The sequence below is a fragment of the Syngnathus typhle genome, linkage group LG12, assembly GCF_033458585.1.
Source record: "Syngnathus typhle isolate RoL2023-S1 ecotype Sweden linkage group LG12, RoL_Styp_1.0, whole genome shotgun sequence".
Lineage (NCBI taxonomy): Eukaryota > Metazoa > Chordata > Actinopteri > Syngnathiformes > Syngnathidae > Syngnathus > Syngnathus typhle.
This window is the reverse complement of record NC_083749.1, coordinates 8,445,805-8,459,977: the sequence shown is the minus strand read 5'-3', so window position 1 is coordinate 8,459,977 and position 14,173 is coordinate 8,445,805. Positions and strand designations below refer to the sequence as shown.

Below are 14,173 nucleotides of genomic sequence, written 5' to 3'. Positions count from 1 at the left end.
TACAACTGTGCCTTGATTCTGTTATTTTTTTGCCATCTGTACCTAATCCAGTTTTACCTGCAATCCAACATGTATTTACATATGTATACACTCATAAGTGGCATTCTAAATAATTATATAAATCTTTGTCCCCAAAAATGAAGCAACTTTAATCAGTTGTGGAATGATTCCTGAGTGTGCACTTTTCACGTGCACACGTTAATGAGGTTTACTCAACAAGCTAAAGAAAAAAAAGAACCACCAGCTAATCAACTAATTGAGACCCTTTACTAGGACACCCATATAGAACCAATCAGAAACCAGACTTGCTGTCACTAGGTAAATATGAAGGCAAGCTAGAGCTGCTATTGGCTCAGACTGGATTTCTTTGGAAAACAGATGATGTGCGTGCATCCATATGGTCGACCCGGAGGCCTCTTTTGTTCTGTGACTGATGCGCCTCACAACTTTAAAGGCTTCTTCCTGCACTTTAAGTCCTCCTCCTCCTTCTGTTGATTTGCTGGCTGAATAACGAGTCAGCACGATGATCTGGCAAAGTGTGCCTTGCGTTTTGTGTGCCCCAACCCCTCCCCTCACTGAATCCACCCACACCCCATCCCACCCTGCAGCCTGCACACTCACAGCTCCAGACTTTGTGTTTGGGGTGAAAGGGACCGTCTCAAATGTCCAATGCAGCCGCAGCAGCTGCTATTGGACCTCTCTTTTCTTTAGCACAAAAGAGGAGAGAGGTCCAAGGTCCCCCATGCACTTTTGTTGAAGGCCCCTCCCCTCGTTTTTCTGCTCTTTGCATCCATTGAGGAGGGTGCAGAAGTGTTGGCTGCAGCTTTTGTCTGAGTTTTGTTTTGGCGAGTCGAGTTGTGGAGGGGGTGCGGAACAAACACATTTAGCCACCTTTCTGCAGCACACAAAAACAGACGCACGACACAAACTCATTGTGGTGTTTACAATAAATGCATGAGTACATGTTAAAGCAAAAACTCGCCAGTGGTTTTAGTGTACATCAAAAGAGAGAATAATTTAGGACTTTGTAACTGGCATTCTGCATGCACACACAATTAACGCTGGGTAGATAGTCCTGAACCACCAATAGATGAAAATACAGATCTTACACACATGTGCCTTGACATACAAGTGCCTTGACATACAAGTGCTACAACTTCTACATTTTTTTCAAGTTACAAGATGGTGCTCTGATGTTTTTTGTACTTTAGGAACCATAATGTCTTTGCTGCTATCGCTGAGTGTGCTGTGTGCAGTTCGACAGATAGTGAACCGAAAAAAAAAAAAAAAGAGTCAAGTGTGCTTGTTATGAGCTAATTACGGCAGCAAACCATATAACTAGACTGTTGTGTAAATATGAACGTAAGAATTACTTAAGATTTTTCTTCCTGATATGGCTATTTTTTATTTCACCTGTCCCATGTCTATAAATGTAAATCAGCTGTATGGTAACATTTAACAGTCTTCATCAATGTGCATTGTCCCTTTCAAAATAATAATTAAATGAAATAAAAAGCTGAAACACATGAGGAGTTGGAAGATAATGTTTTTTTGCAGCTTTGGACTTTGCCTACAAAGTTTAATCATGAGGGTTGACATTTAATCATTATCAAATCAAAATAGATCCTCGTAGCTTAGAAAAAGTGTGGCACTTACTGCACAATATAAAAGACAGGACCACAACCTTATGGCCACATACAATATAATGACATCCAATAAAAGACTTTATAAAGTCAATTGTGGTTTGAATTAAAACTGGCATTACTGGCAGCAATGAGAATATTTACATTAAATGTTTTCTTTAATAATTAATTGAATCATTCAATTAGATTAATTGGAGATGCATAGAGCCCAGACGCACACTGAATGCTGTCCATCAGAACCATCTGCTGGTGCTCTCTTGCACATAGAAAGGATTTAGGGGGTGGGGGGGTTATGGAGGAGGGACACTTGAGAAGCAGCATGTGGCTGCAGCAGTGGACCTCTTTATGGCCTAGTTTAGAAAGCGGGTCGATGTTTCACAGGTTGAAGTTGTTCAGGTGATGTTCGTAACAATACTTTTGGATTTTGCATGCATTGTTTGTATAAGTTGTTCGATTTGTGTTAAAGTTGTTGGAACGTTTATTATTACATCACATCTATGCTAATTTCGTTAGCCTGTCTATGCCACTTCACATTATATATTAGCATTGAGCTAGAAAAATGTAATGAGACAAATTATATTTTTTGATGTTTTGAACAGTTTGGTGTCAATATTAAACTTTTGCTTTATATCCTATTTTTGTATTATAAATTGCAGATGAGAATTAAAATAAATGGGTTGAAAAAAAACTATTTAGAGAGCTGTGCAAGTGGGAACAGGTGCTAAATTTAAATGTGTTTAAAGTATATACTAGGATGAACAAACATTTCCATGCAGAATTATAGTCCATGGTCTCACCCCTGTGGGTGGATCGAGAATGTTTTCAAAACAATAAATTGAGGTTCACTGTGCTTTCAAAATGCATGATATTCCAATTGTTTCATCATGCTGGAACTCTGCAGTGTTGTGACTTGAGATGTGCTCATTTTCCTCAAGCTACTGTCACCCATCGCTGAATTGCAGAAGCCGACATCATCACTACCCTTCACCCTCTCTTTCGTCAGCTCATTAAACTGAAAAGCAGATGGAGTGAGTGCCGGGTGGGTTGCCGAGGAGATTTAAAGTGCTGATTGCATTTCAGCTGGTCTTGCTTTGTGTGTGACAGTGGGGCGTGGAGACTACAGCAGCTGTTGACTTTGCAATGGTGACACAAGACTTTGAAGGTCAGTTTGACTTTAGAGTCTGAATTCAAAGTCACAAAGGACTAGTGGAAATGTTTGAATTGCAACGGCGCAAGAGAATAAAGCACGCGTGCCAAGTCCAAAATGTCACTTTAATTGCATTAGAGGTGGGGTGGTATGGAGTAGATTTTGTCACGAGTAAGATTAAGATTTGAAATGTGGTGGTTCTGAGTCTAGATACATAGATGGTTAGGTTTTTGAGTCAGATTTTTTTGTTGTTTTTATTGATAGAAAAAACATGCAGGATAGTGGCCCTTGAATACCAGATATTGAGTTTGACAGGTTTAAATGACCCAAAACTGTGACTGTTGATCTACACAACTAATTTCAACAGTCTTGAAGGTCATTTTTATGGTAGCTCATCTAATACCTCGTACATTTTATATTTTCATGATGTTTTTTGTGATAGTAGAATGTTGTTATCACAAGTGTAACAACTTGATATTTCAGCACTATGGAGCAGCCTATCTAAGCAACATGCCGACATGGCACCCACGTTGGCAGTGGGGGGAGGAAAGACCAATGTGATGAATTAAAACGTTTTATTTCTTCCTTAAAAATCTTTTTTCACCTGAATCTAATATGGCAAATCATTTGACAAGGTGAAAACATTTTTTTTCTTTTACAACACATTTGCTGCTTGCTAGAACATCATAGATCAATACTAGTTAATTAAGTAAACATCTGGATTTTTTTCCCTATTATTTTTCATTATTCAGCCATATTCTAAAGTGAAACCTTCAGGCAACAGGCAGAGTTTTTTTTTTCAATATTTATCTTGTTTGTTTGTTTGTTTGTTTGTTTGTTTGTTTGTTTTTTTCATTGTTAAACTTCTAAAGTGAAACCTTTAGAGAATTAAGACAATTCTGGAAAGTGGGAAACATTTTCGCTGACTTCAACTGTTGCCATGTTGCTCAGTCTTGCAAGAGGCCATGGTTAAAAAGTCTCTTTTTAACAAGTCCTCTTCCTCAGCACCGCTTCTTCTCCTGCTGCGCGTGCTTCAACGAGCGACGTGTGCTGCGTGCATGAACAAGATATCACCGCACGCACACGCCGCTTCTCCTTCCTCTCCAAACCTCATCCGCACAAAGAATGAGGGTCGATGCGTCGCTCTTGAGGCATACCTGACTTCATTCACACAAAGAATGAGAGTCATCTTGGCATGGACGGGACAAGAGGCGACGGTTCACGGGGGCCGCTCGGGCCGGCGCCGTGCTGCCTGGATTGGGAATCCTCCTCAGGAGACGAGCAGAGACAGCCTCATCCTGTCAATCAGGATGAGTCTTTGCCACATGGGAAGCTTCACATAGGGGAGCCCAATCCCGCATCAGCGTCCGGGGAGGCTGATTTCGGGAACCCAGTCATTCAGACGCCGGCTCTCCTCGCAGAACAGGTGCAGCTTCTCCAGAGAGGGGTCCTCCCAAGCCCCTTCAGATGGATTCTGTTAGAACAGAAAGAGGAGAAGGAATTTAGACGGTGTCCTCATTTCACACATAATAAAAACCTTTGCATCGGTGTGAGGAGCTCTACGTACCGTGATGAGGACACAGTGAGCATCTTCGAGCTGCTCCGACTTGCCAGCAACAATCTCAGACAGACGTTGCTTGTCGCTCACTCTGACGATGCTGATGTCGTTGTCGAAGCAGAAAGACTGGATGAGGGTGAAGTGGATCTGCAGCGCAATGTCACACTCAAAATCCTCATCCACGGCAAGCACGCAGAAGGACACACTGTCTGGATCACTGTTGAAGCATAGAAAGAAAAAGCACATGGTTAGCTGCTGCAACTGATTTGATTATCTTGGTGATGATAGGGAATCCAAGCAAACAAAATGTGAAATGTTCTAGAGAAATGTATTCCAACTTACTCGGTCATTATTTTTGCACTCTCATAGACCCCAACGGTGAGTCGATCTTCGCCCTGAGCGCAGAGCAGAGCTTCCTTCAGAGATTTTCCAGCAGACTGCATGGTGAGTTGTAGGGTATCTTACAATTCAGTTGATGGTGAGCTGTTTGTGCTGTATTCAAAGACCCTGCCACTTTTTATACTATAGTCCCGGCACACGCTTGCTGTCTGATTGGCTCTTTCAGGCACAATGGCTACAACAGGCCTGTTGCCCTCCGTCTGCCTCTGGGACGCGTGCCTTTAGAACTCTTCCAAAGTCGGGGCGGCATCCTTTGAATGAAAGGATCAGACGAGACCTTTTGACCTTTCGATGATTTTGGAATCATGAAACCACACAAGAGGAAAACCCTTCTGTCAAAGTTTTTTTTTTTTTAAATCAACATGGTGAGGTTGTGGATGTTTAAACATATTTGTTGACTTTTTAGATGCCATTATGTATAAATCTTTTGTAAATCTGCTAGGAAAAATGGATTTTGTACCATTCCTAATAGTCATATACAAATACAAGTCTTATGTTAACAAAATAAAATGACATGTTACTTTAATGATGAAAGTATGATGTCAAAGTGAGTCATGATACAGGCGCATGCATCTTAGCATTCATAATTGTCAATAACAATTGCACTTTCTTTTCTTTTACTTGAAATGACAACTCACACATTGTAACACTTGAGTGCCGAAATTCCAGGATGATGGATTTTTTAATTCTGAAGTTTTAAAGTAACTGTAACTTTGGATGCTTATTTTTTCCATAAAAATATTGAACCGTAGTAGACGTGCAACTTAATAAAAAACAACCACAATTCCATTTAATGGTATTGTTCTGCAGCCCGTGCAGAGCATGAAGACCACATTGAAGTTAAAGGAATTTTCCAAGGTAATAATATTTTTTAATAGCTGTTTATAATACCTTGATAACTGATTTAATCCCAGGCAAAGATGATGCATATTGTAATACAACATTTTCAATTTCTCGGTAACAATATCGGTCATGAAGTAGTGTGGCATTGATCAAATGAAAAAAAAAAGAAAGGAAATGAAAAGTGTCTGCTTATTGGCAAGTTCTTTGAGACGTATCATCTGAGTTGGACTTTTACAATTTCGGAGGAGGACATGCTCGCATTTATAAGTCAAATGCAGCGGCACGCGCCACTAGTTTGCATAAGCAAAGACGGACCTCAGTCGAGGCGCGTGGCATCTGGAGATATGCCTTCGTGTCTTATCTCGCAGTCTGCATCGATCTCCATGACGACCGAGGGGCGCCATCTGTCCCCCTAGGGAAGGGTGGACAAAAGAAGTCGGCCGGCACCTGCTGCGCAGCGTGGGCCGCACACGATCGAGGCACTTTTTATTTATTTCAATTACAAACTTTGGGTTGTGAATAATACAATAAATATGTTCATCTCTGCGCAGTGTATGTTGATTTATTGTTCTCTACGTGTTTGGCAGGTTTCAAATTTTCAGAAAAATTAATAAAAAAGTTAACACCTGATTTGTATTTCTTGAATAAACACAGCGTAAGTAGCATCATGCAGCGATACATTTTTCTTTTCTTTTTACTTTTTCTTTTTACTGAATCTAATATCAGTCCTTTTTTTTCTGGCTGATTTATGCGTCAGCTCTCCAATGAGCGTAGGGGTTTCTGAGTCGCAGCGGGTCACCAGATCAGAAGCTCGTCCCCAAAACCAAACACCTGTGACACGCGACAACCATCTGAGGAGGCCTCGGTGAAGCAGATGTGCTGAAGCCACAAAAGGATCGTATCGATTTACACGCGCCTGCGCCATCAAATAGCTTCATACACGACTGCGTGAGCCTCTTGCAGCTGAACCTGCATGACGAGCGCACATGCGGGACAGAAACGGAAAGTTGCAAGTTTGCAAGTAAACACTTTTTTGTTGCCGCAATAATCTCCCGATAAGCGTTTGTTGTCATACACAACACACTCTGAACATTCTTTACGCGTGTTGAGAGTATACACACATGCAGGCGATTTTTATCACCGTTAGTGCGCCTTTGGCACATTTCACTTCATTGTAAATGTTTGGAGCGCAAACTACAACTGTGACCTCTTTGGCATTCAAATTTAATCAAAACTCAGACAGGGCAACACATGCAAAGTTGTGGACAAAAGATCCGTGTGGCGCCCCGGGGTTGGGGTTGACCTGGGTTTGTGGGGGGGCATCGCGACACTTCTCCATCTGCCGTTTTGCCTTCAGTTGAACAATGGAGGGAATCAATCTGTCCTAACCTGAGTTCTGCACCGCCTCTTCACCACATCACTCATATACGCCTAATGACTATTTAGATAGGGGTTAGAAATGCAATATATGCAACAATAAGATAATGTTATGAATTCACCAGAATTGCAGTAGCTTCCAAAAGCATAATCAGAGCAAAAGGCTACTTGTTGGGTCACATTTGAGCAAATTGCAAAGAAGTGTGCTATTTGCATTAAACGTTTTGAAGTTGAAAACAGTCCCTTCCATCGGGGCTCCGCAGCGTAATAATAATAAATATATAAAAAAAGAAAAAAGAAAAACAGGCAAGGATTTTTGTGTACAACTGATAATCACGTGGTCTGCGTGACCGATGCAGCAGCACGCGCAACGTTCTGGCACGCGCTGCTCATTTGCATTTGTATAGAAACTGTGATAATGGAAAGCTTTTCTGCACACACAATAGGGCTGCTTTATGGTCAGGCCAGCCCCGAGTCCACAGATGGCATCGTCCACCTGCCCTTTCTCTACATGGGCTGCTGGGGGAGAGCTGGGGGGGTTGCACACTTTCTTTATCCCATTAAGAACATTTCAAAAATAAAAAAAATAATTCATAATAATTATAATAATAATAATAATTAATAATAATAATAAAGGCTACATTTCCCAAAAAAATTCAACAACAGTCTAAATCTTCACTTTATGGTTTGGGTTCAATAGTTGGTTGCAAGAACTCGCTCACCCCATGTCACGTGATTTTTCTTTTGCAAGTTCCACAAAAGAAGAAGCAACCACACTTTTGTGTGCGTATATTAGGCTATTTTTAGATTCGGGCCAGGCTGTTGCATCCCAAAGGGGGAGCGTGCGTGGCTCGATGACCCCCATCAATCTGCCACGAGCCAGAAGTGTGACAATAGTATTATCATACCAATACACGCGGCCACAGCCAATCAGAGGGAAGCTCTTTTACAACCCCACACGAGCTGCTCTGTATAAAAGGCACAAGCCTCTCCTCCGAGGGCACTCTGCTCTTTCTGCGGATCAAACCCACACAGCCTTTCATAGCTACCTGTCTGTGCTTCTGAGGAACCTCATCAACATGACTCTTGAGGAAGTTCTGACCCAGAAATCCACTGAGCGTGCTCAGTGTACCGGCAAAGCCTTGGAAGAAGTGCTGGTTACCGCCATGGACAACGACTCCCTCACTGTAGGAGTTTACGAGTGCGCAAAAGTGATGAATCTGTAAGTATTTTATAGAACACAAAATTTGCACAAAACGTGTAGCATTGTTTACTTTGGAGATGCTTAGAATTTTTCTTCTTCTTTGAACAGTGATCCAGACAGTGTCTCCTTCTGCGTGCTTGCCGTGGATGAGGATTTCGAGTGTGACATTGCGCTGCAGATCCACTTCACCCTCATCCAGTCCTTCTGCTTTGACAACGACATCAGCATTGTCAGAGTGAGCGACAAGCAACGTCTGTCTGAGATTGTTGCTGGCAAGTCGGAGCAGCTCGAAGATGCTCACTGTGTCCTCATCACGGTACGTAGAGCTCCTCACACCAATGCAAAATGTTTTTATTATGTGTGAAATAAGGACACCGTCTAAATTCCTTCTCCTCTTTCTGTTATAACAGAATCCATCTGAAGGGGCTTGGGAGGACCCCTCTCTGGAGAAGCTGCACTTGTTCTGTGAGGAGAGCCGGAATCTGAACGACTGGGTTCCCGAAATCAGCCTCCCCGGACGCTGATGCGGGATTGGGCTCCCCTATGTGAAGCTTCCCATGTGGCAAAGACTCATCCTGATTGACAGGATGAGGCTGTCTCTGCTCATCCCTGGATACTCCTGAGGAGGATTCCCAATCCAGGCAGCACGGCGCCGGCCCGAGGGGCCCCCGTGAACCGTCGCCTCTTGTCCCGTCCATGCCAAGATGACTCTCATTCTTTATGTGAATGAGGTCAGGTATGCTTCAAGAGCGACGCATCGACCCTCATTCTTTGTGCGGATGAGGTTTGGAGAGGAAGGAGAAGCGGCGTGTGCGTGCGGTGAGATCTCGTTCATGCACGCAGCACACGTCGCTCGTTGAAGCACGCGCAGCAGGAGAAGAAGCGGTGCTGAGGAAGAGGACTTGTTAAAAAGAGACTTTTTAACCATGGCCTCTTGCAAGACTGAGCAACATGGCAACAGTTGCAGTCAGCGAAAATGTTTCCCACTTTCCAGAATTGTCTTAATTCTCTAAAGGTTTCACTTTAGAAGTTTAACAACGACAAAAAAAAAGATAAATATTGAAAAAAAAACCTATGCCTGTTCCCTAAAGGTTTCACTTTAGAATATGGCTGAATTAAATTAATGCTAATTATAAAAGAATTGTACTAAAGAGTATGTCACTTGTGGAAAAAAAATCTGATATTGTTGGAAAATTTGTGGAAAAGCTGAATAAAAAAAAATACAATTATAACTTTGGCTTGTGTGGGGTTTTTTTTCTCTCTTGCAGTGATGCAAAGTGTCTATTGGCAAATGGTGTTGCAGGGCTGGAGGAGTGCGTGTCCTAATAAAAGTTTTAAACTCAGCAAATTTGCCTGAAAGGGGGGCTCCGGTCGGTCATCTGCTCAATGCTGTCCCCCTGCAGCACAAGAACAACCGCACCCCTCCCTCACCCATCATTTAATCTGCATGTGTAAAGCTTACAAACACAATAGCGCAGCTCCGGGCCTGTCAGCTCCAGCAACCCGGACAGAGCCCCCATTGTCTGCCCTGCAGATGTCTCCACAACCACGCCACACCATCTGCTGTTCCTCCAGAAGGGGGTCGGCGAGGGCATAGCTGAGAGGGGAGGAGCTGAGGCTTTAGTGAGTGGTCCTGTATAAAAAAAAAAAAAGTGACACGTTGGATTTGGTGGGCCCGTCTAGCTGGTCTGGGTCGGTTGTGAAAAAGAGAGGGGTCCCGACCGTGCAGCATCTGGTGTCCTGCCAGCTGCTGTTATAGGACTATTGTTTACTCGCAGGAACTTGTTGGAGCTTCGGTAAACAGCCCACACAAGGACGCAGTTTCAGCTGTGTTTGGGTGCGGCAGTAACTCTGCCACCTGCTCGATGGAAGAATAAAATTTCCTCACTGACTCAACTGGGGTTCGCTTACCAACTGTCTTTGGAGCACGAATTGTATTTAGTGTAACTTCTGCTTTTCCATAAAGAAATTTACAGAATCATCTCTTTGTGAGGTCACGATGTATACATCATGGACCAAATTGGTTCTATTGTGACTTTAAAAGATGATTAAAAGATTGTATAGTTCAATATTTGGATGTTTTAATTCATTTAGTATGACTTGAATAGTCTTAGTAGCGGGCTTCCAAAATGCATCTCGAATACGCTCTCATCCCAGGGCAGGCACGCACGGACGCACACACGCACGCACGCACACGCACACACACACACACACACACTGTTATGTTCTTTGTTTGGTTCTGATTTGTACTTTGGTTCGTTTTTCTTTTTGTCAGTGTTATGCATTCCAGAAAGCAGGTTCAACATACTCAGAGTCTATCCCTGAACTCTGAATTGACTTATTCTGAGATGAGAGACTTTGACAGTTGATCTGAGTTAGTTCAATCAACTCTGTTTCTTCCGCTTTTCCTTGACCAGTAGAGCCTTGTTTTTTTTTTTTAAATGTGTTTCCTTTTAATTCAATATTTCTTCACTGAGCCACAGCCCTACAACCTTGCTTCCTTGTACTTGGGTCCTCCATTCCCAGATTCGTGACACACACGACTGAAAAACACACTGGAATGGAACTTATATATATATTTTTAAATATATTGAATAACAAACAAATAAGAATACAACAACATCAGATATTTAGAATTAAGGAACCAAAGTGAGAATTACAAAAAAAACATTATTTGCATTATAATAAAAATAAAAAGAATTAATAAGACCTTTGGCATCTATTGGAAAGGCATCTAGGGTCCTCAAACTGATTAGTTGCTTTCTTAATGTGCTCCACTGATTGGTTGTCAAGGTAATTAAATAAATGGAAAAAATATTGAAATCAATAAAAACACAAAACTTGTGTAAGTAAAATCACCAGTTTGAGCAGACCTTCATATTAAGAAATCACACAGAGCTTGGAGGTGTGCCTGAGGCCCCGATACGCTCGAAGTCCCTCCCGCTTGGGGTCCCGCACCATCCCACGTACCACTGGCAGGCTGTCGCAGCCCCTCCTTCTTTGCGCTCGGTGCTGTAGGATTCGATAGACGCCTGTAACGGGACTGCGACTATCATTCAGTTGATTGTTCCGTAGGTGTGCCGAGGTAAAGCCGAGCTTCTCCAGGGAGTACCTGACCTCCCCCATCTCCTCCTCCTTCACAAAGTCTCTACTTTTGGAATCCAAGAGTCCTTGCAGCGGGCTCGCTGGTTCAGGAGATGCCAACGACCAGGGGAATTCCACAGGTAAAAGCCAATCACAACCCAGCATCTGGTCAACAGCATAACGCTCAATGGGATCTGTTTTTAGGATGCCCCTGATGAGCTTCTGACAGGGACCAGGAACCCAAGGCGGGATGCTGTAGGTGCCCTGGATGACGCAGCGCCTCAGCTTGCCCATTGTGTCAGCACGGAACGGCATGGTGCCCGTCACCATGAAGAAAAGGAGCACCCCCATTGCCCACACGTCCACAGGAGGCCCCAGGTAGCACTCGTCCTTGAAGAGCTCCGGGGCGGCATACGGAGGTGAGCCGCAGAAGGTGTCGAGTGTATCATTGCGGTTGGAAATCTGCTTGCTGAATCCAAAGTCTGCCACTTTGACACAGGCGCTGGCGGTGAACAGAACATTCTCTGCCTTCAGGTCTCGGTGGATGATGTTATTATTGTGCTGCAAGGTGAATCATTACGGATCGTTTTATTTCTGAATACCGAAAACATCATTACTGAATATTCTACGGTAGAATCCTGTTTATAATACTTGACGAAAAGTGGAGGATTTTGCATCCATCCATCCATCCATCCACCCATCCATTTATCCATCCATCCATCCATCCATCCATCCATCCATCCATCCATCCATCCATCCATCCATCCATCCATCCATCCATCCATCCATCCATCCACTCACTGCGCTGACTCACCATGAATTTAATAGCAGAGAGGATCTGCGAGAATGTAATCTTGCTGGTGTTGTCTGCCAGTTTTCCCTCATTGCAAATTATGTTGTGAAGGTCTCCCCCACCAGCATACTCCAGCACCAGGTAGAGGCGGCTTGGCGTCTCCACCACTTCATAGAGACGGATGACATTCGGGTGCTGGATGGAGTTCATGTTGCTGACTTCTCTGGAGAGAAGCCGCTGGGCCTGATTGTCAAATCTTGTCTTGTCCACGATCTTAAGGGCCACTTTGTCTATGAGGACACATAATAAGACTTCAAACACATTGGCTGTTTGGATGAATAACTTTGAAAAAATTAGGGTATAAAAAATGGATGATGGTTTTATGGTAAATCAGAACCAAATTTAAATTTACGCTGATGGAATGAATGAAAATAAATTCTGGTCACAAAAACAAATAACAGCAACAGCTAGCATTAATTAAATGATCATTGATGTATATTTTGATTGATTTGCGTGACTCATTTTAGCTACCATCCATCGACACATCCTTTTTTCTGTACAGAAGGTGAACACGGTAGAACCTAACAATACATCTTGATAAGAAGAAATACAAAAACACAACTTAAAACCGTAACTCAGTTGCTGACCCTGATGCTGCGTCATCAGAATATGGTTGAGAAAACCGAATTAAAATGCTTTGAGTATCTTGATGGTAGAAACGTTACTCAAATCAATTATTTTGAGTAACTAATCACAAACTCACAATATTGAGCTGAATATTGCAGGTACCTTTTGTGAGAGCATGAAAAGCCAGTTTGACTCTAGAGAAGGTCCCATGGCCAATCTCTCCTCTAACTTTGTAGAAGCCGACCCTGCGGCCGATGACAAGTTCCTTGATGATTCTGTCATCCTTGTGCATGTCCGTCGTGAGCTTCTGCAGCGGGGTAAGACATTGTGGACCATCTGCTTCCTCTCCCTCCTGTTCAGGGTCTGAGCTGTCTGTAAGGCAGTAAAGGCTATGGTGGAGTTTGGGGCTTGTCACCTGGATCTGTCCAGCTGGCATTTTTGATGATCTGCAAACCCATCATGGTAAATTTTAGACAACAGAACAATATTCCAATGTCAATGCAAATGCAACCATGAGTGTAGTGAATAGCAAGCTATGACCAAGGGGGTCTTGGTGACTATAGAGCTCTGTTTGCAAAAATATATGCTGCACAACACTAAAAGTGGACGGCAGAATGGCGTTTGGACAACCCGGCTATACAATAAAGTATCAAACACTACACAGATGAATGCAAAGCCATATTTAAGATCTGTATATTCTTACCAAGTTTCCAAACTGCTGGTAGATGTCAAAACACCATACTGGGGGGTAAAACTAACTCCAAACTTTGGAATTGTTACCCATCACAGCCTCCAATGCGCGACAATACTAATGATGAGGATGAAGGTTTCTCAGGCCACACCTCTCACCTCCACCCATCCTTTTGGCTCATTGAGGGAGGATGTCTTATGCTGGTGTCCTGAGCTATAAATCCTGTTTTAGTTTGCCCCAACCCTCTGAAAACGCAGATATCAGCTCACAACAAAAAATGAGGCACAACCTTTTTTTAAGAACAAATGTGATAACGGTGAAAAATGGCTGCTGTGTGTGGTTGTATCGAATGCGGTGACAAGTGACTTGTTAGCTTTTGTGAGATGAATTGTTACGCAACTGTATTACACAATGTTCTAGGTGAGCTTAGCGTTGGGCTCCGACTCAAACGCCGTGTGAGTAGCACAGATAATGAGATTACAGAGCATCATGTCAAAGCTTTACCGGGAGGAGCTTCTCCATTCAGGTGTTCTGACACGGTGAGACAGACAGCAAAACCCTGAACCTTTACCTTTACTTTTCATGACAATTTTGAGCCTATCAAGGATCTGATTTTATGAAAAATTAAACAAATAGAAAATGATTATTCACTATTGGTGACCAGTCTAGCGTGTCCCCTGCTTCTTTCCCAAAGTCAAGTGGGATAACTAGATATAAGTAGAAATAAAGGCATTTTAGAAATGGCAAGTTGGTATACTTTTAACCCAATGTTGAACAGAGAGTGCCTTCTTGAGGGGGGGGATAAAA

The 14,173-nt window shown here is 42.8% G+C and overlaps 3 protein-coding genes and 2 long non-coding RNA genes across 5 annotated transcripts; 3 read left to right on the top strand and 2 right to left on the bottom strand.

Moving 5' to 3' along the window:
• The first annotated feature begins 2,554 nt into the window (after window positions 1–2,554).
• LOC133163576 (uncharacterized) lies at window positions 2,555–5,118 on the top strand. Its single transcript, XR_009716414.1, has 4 exons — window positions 2,555–2,671; window positions 2,748–2,805; window positions 4,718–4,792; window positions 4,914–5,118. It is a non-coding gene; the product is annotated as an uncharacterized LOC133163576 (long non-coding RNA).
• LOC133163575 (growth arrest and DNA damage-inducible protein GADD45 gamma-like) lies at window positions 3,514–4,791 on the bottom strand. Its single transcript, XM_061293615.1, has 3 exons — window positions 4,691–4,791; window positions 4,358–4,565; window positions 3,514–4,264 (listed from the first exon to the last, which is right to left on the bottom strand). The coding sequence occupies exons 1-3, from the start codon at window positions 4,789–4,791 to the stop codon at window positions 4,151–4,153; spliced, it is 423 nt and encodes a 140-aa protein (XP_061149599.1). The 3' UTR covers window positions 3,514–4,150.
• Window positions 5,119–7,967: 2,849 nt separating the features above from the next.
• Window positions 7,968–9,403, top strand: gadd45gb.1 (growth arrest and DNA-damage-inducible, gamma b, tandem duplicate 1). Its single transcript, XM_061293436.1, has 3 exons — window positions 7,968–8,189; window positions 8,280–8,487; window positions 8,582–9,403. Exons 1-3 carry the CDS (start codon window positions 8,047–8,049, stop codon window positions 8,693–8,695), a joined length of 465 nt encoding a protein of 154 aa, XP_061149420.1. The 5' UTR covers window positions 7,968–8,046; the 3' UTR covers window positions 8,696–9,403.
• Window positions 9,404–10,887: 1,484 nt separating this feature from the next.
• nim1kb (NIM1 serine/threonine protein kinase) lies at window positions 10,888–13,111 on the bottom strand. Its single transcript, XM_061293783.1, has 3 exons — window positions 12,838–13,111; window positions 12,070–12,338; window positions 10,888–11,816 (listed from the first exon to the last, which is right to left on the bottom strand). The coding sequence occupies exons 1-3, from the start codon at window positions 13,109–13,111 to the stop codon at window positions 11,052–11,054; spliced, it is 1,308 nt and encodes a 435-aa protein (XP_061149767.1). The 3' UTR covers window positions 10,888–11,051.
• On the top strand, window positions 11,553–12,454 carry LOC133163679 (uncharacterized). Its single transcript, XR_009716428.1, has 3 exons — window positions 11,553–11,674; window positions 11,755–11,823; window positions 12,160–12,454. It is a non-coding gene; the product is annotated as an uncharacterized LOC133163679 (long non-coding RNA).
• Window positions 13,112–14,173: the final 1,062 nt, after the last annotated feature.

What these genes read in the sequence shown, in the direction of transcription:
- gadd45gb.1 (XM_061293436.1), top strand. Translation starts at nt 8,047, where the DNA reads ATGACTCTTGAGGAAGTTCTGACCCAGAAATCCACTGAGCGTGCTCAG. An exon ending in TGCGCAAAAGTGATGAATCT is followed by an intron (nt 8,190 to 8,279) that starts GTAAGTATTTTA and finishes TTCTTTGAACAG; the next exon opens with TGATCCAGACAGTGTCTCCT. An exon ending in CTCACTGTGTCCTCATCACG is followed by an intron (nt 8,488 to 8,581) that starts GTACGTAGAGCT and finishes CTGTTATAACAG; the next exon opens with AATCCATCTGAAGGGGCTTG.
- nim1kb (XM_061293783.1), bottom strand. Translation starts at nt 13,111, where the DNA reads ATGCCAGCTGGACAGATCCAGGTGACAAGCCCCAAACTCCACCATAGC. An exon ending in TTTTCATGCTCTCACAAAAG is followed by an intron (nt 12,339 to 12,837) that starts GTACCTGCAATA and finishes GTGTCCTCATAG; the next exon opens with ACAAAGTGGCCCTTAAGATC. An exon ending in TCTCTGCTATTAAATTCATG is followed by an intron (nt 11,817 to 12,069) that starts GTGAGTCAGCGC and finishes TTCACCTTGCAG; the next exon opens with CACAATAATAACATCATCCA.
- LOC133163575 (XM_061293615.1), bottom strand. Translation starts at nt 4,791, where the DNA reads ATGCAGTCTGCTGGAAAATCTCTGAAGGAAGCTCTGCTCTGCGCTCAG. An exon ending in AGTGCAAAAATAATGACCGA is followed by an intron (nt 4,566 to 4,690) that starts GTAAGTTGGAAT and finishes ATGCTTCAACAG; the next exon opens with TGATCCAGACAGTGTGTCCT. An exon ending in CTCACTGTGTCCTCATCACG is followed by an intron (nt 4,265 to 4,357) that starts GTACGTAGAGCT and finishes CTGTTCTAACAG; the next exon opens with AATCCATCTGAAGGGGCTTG.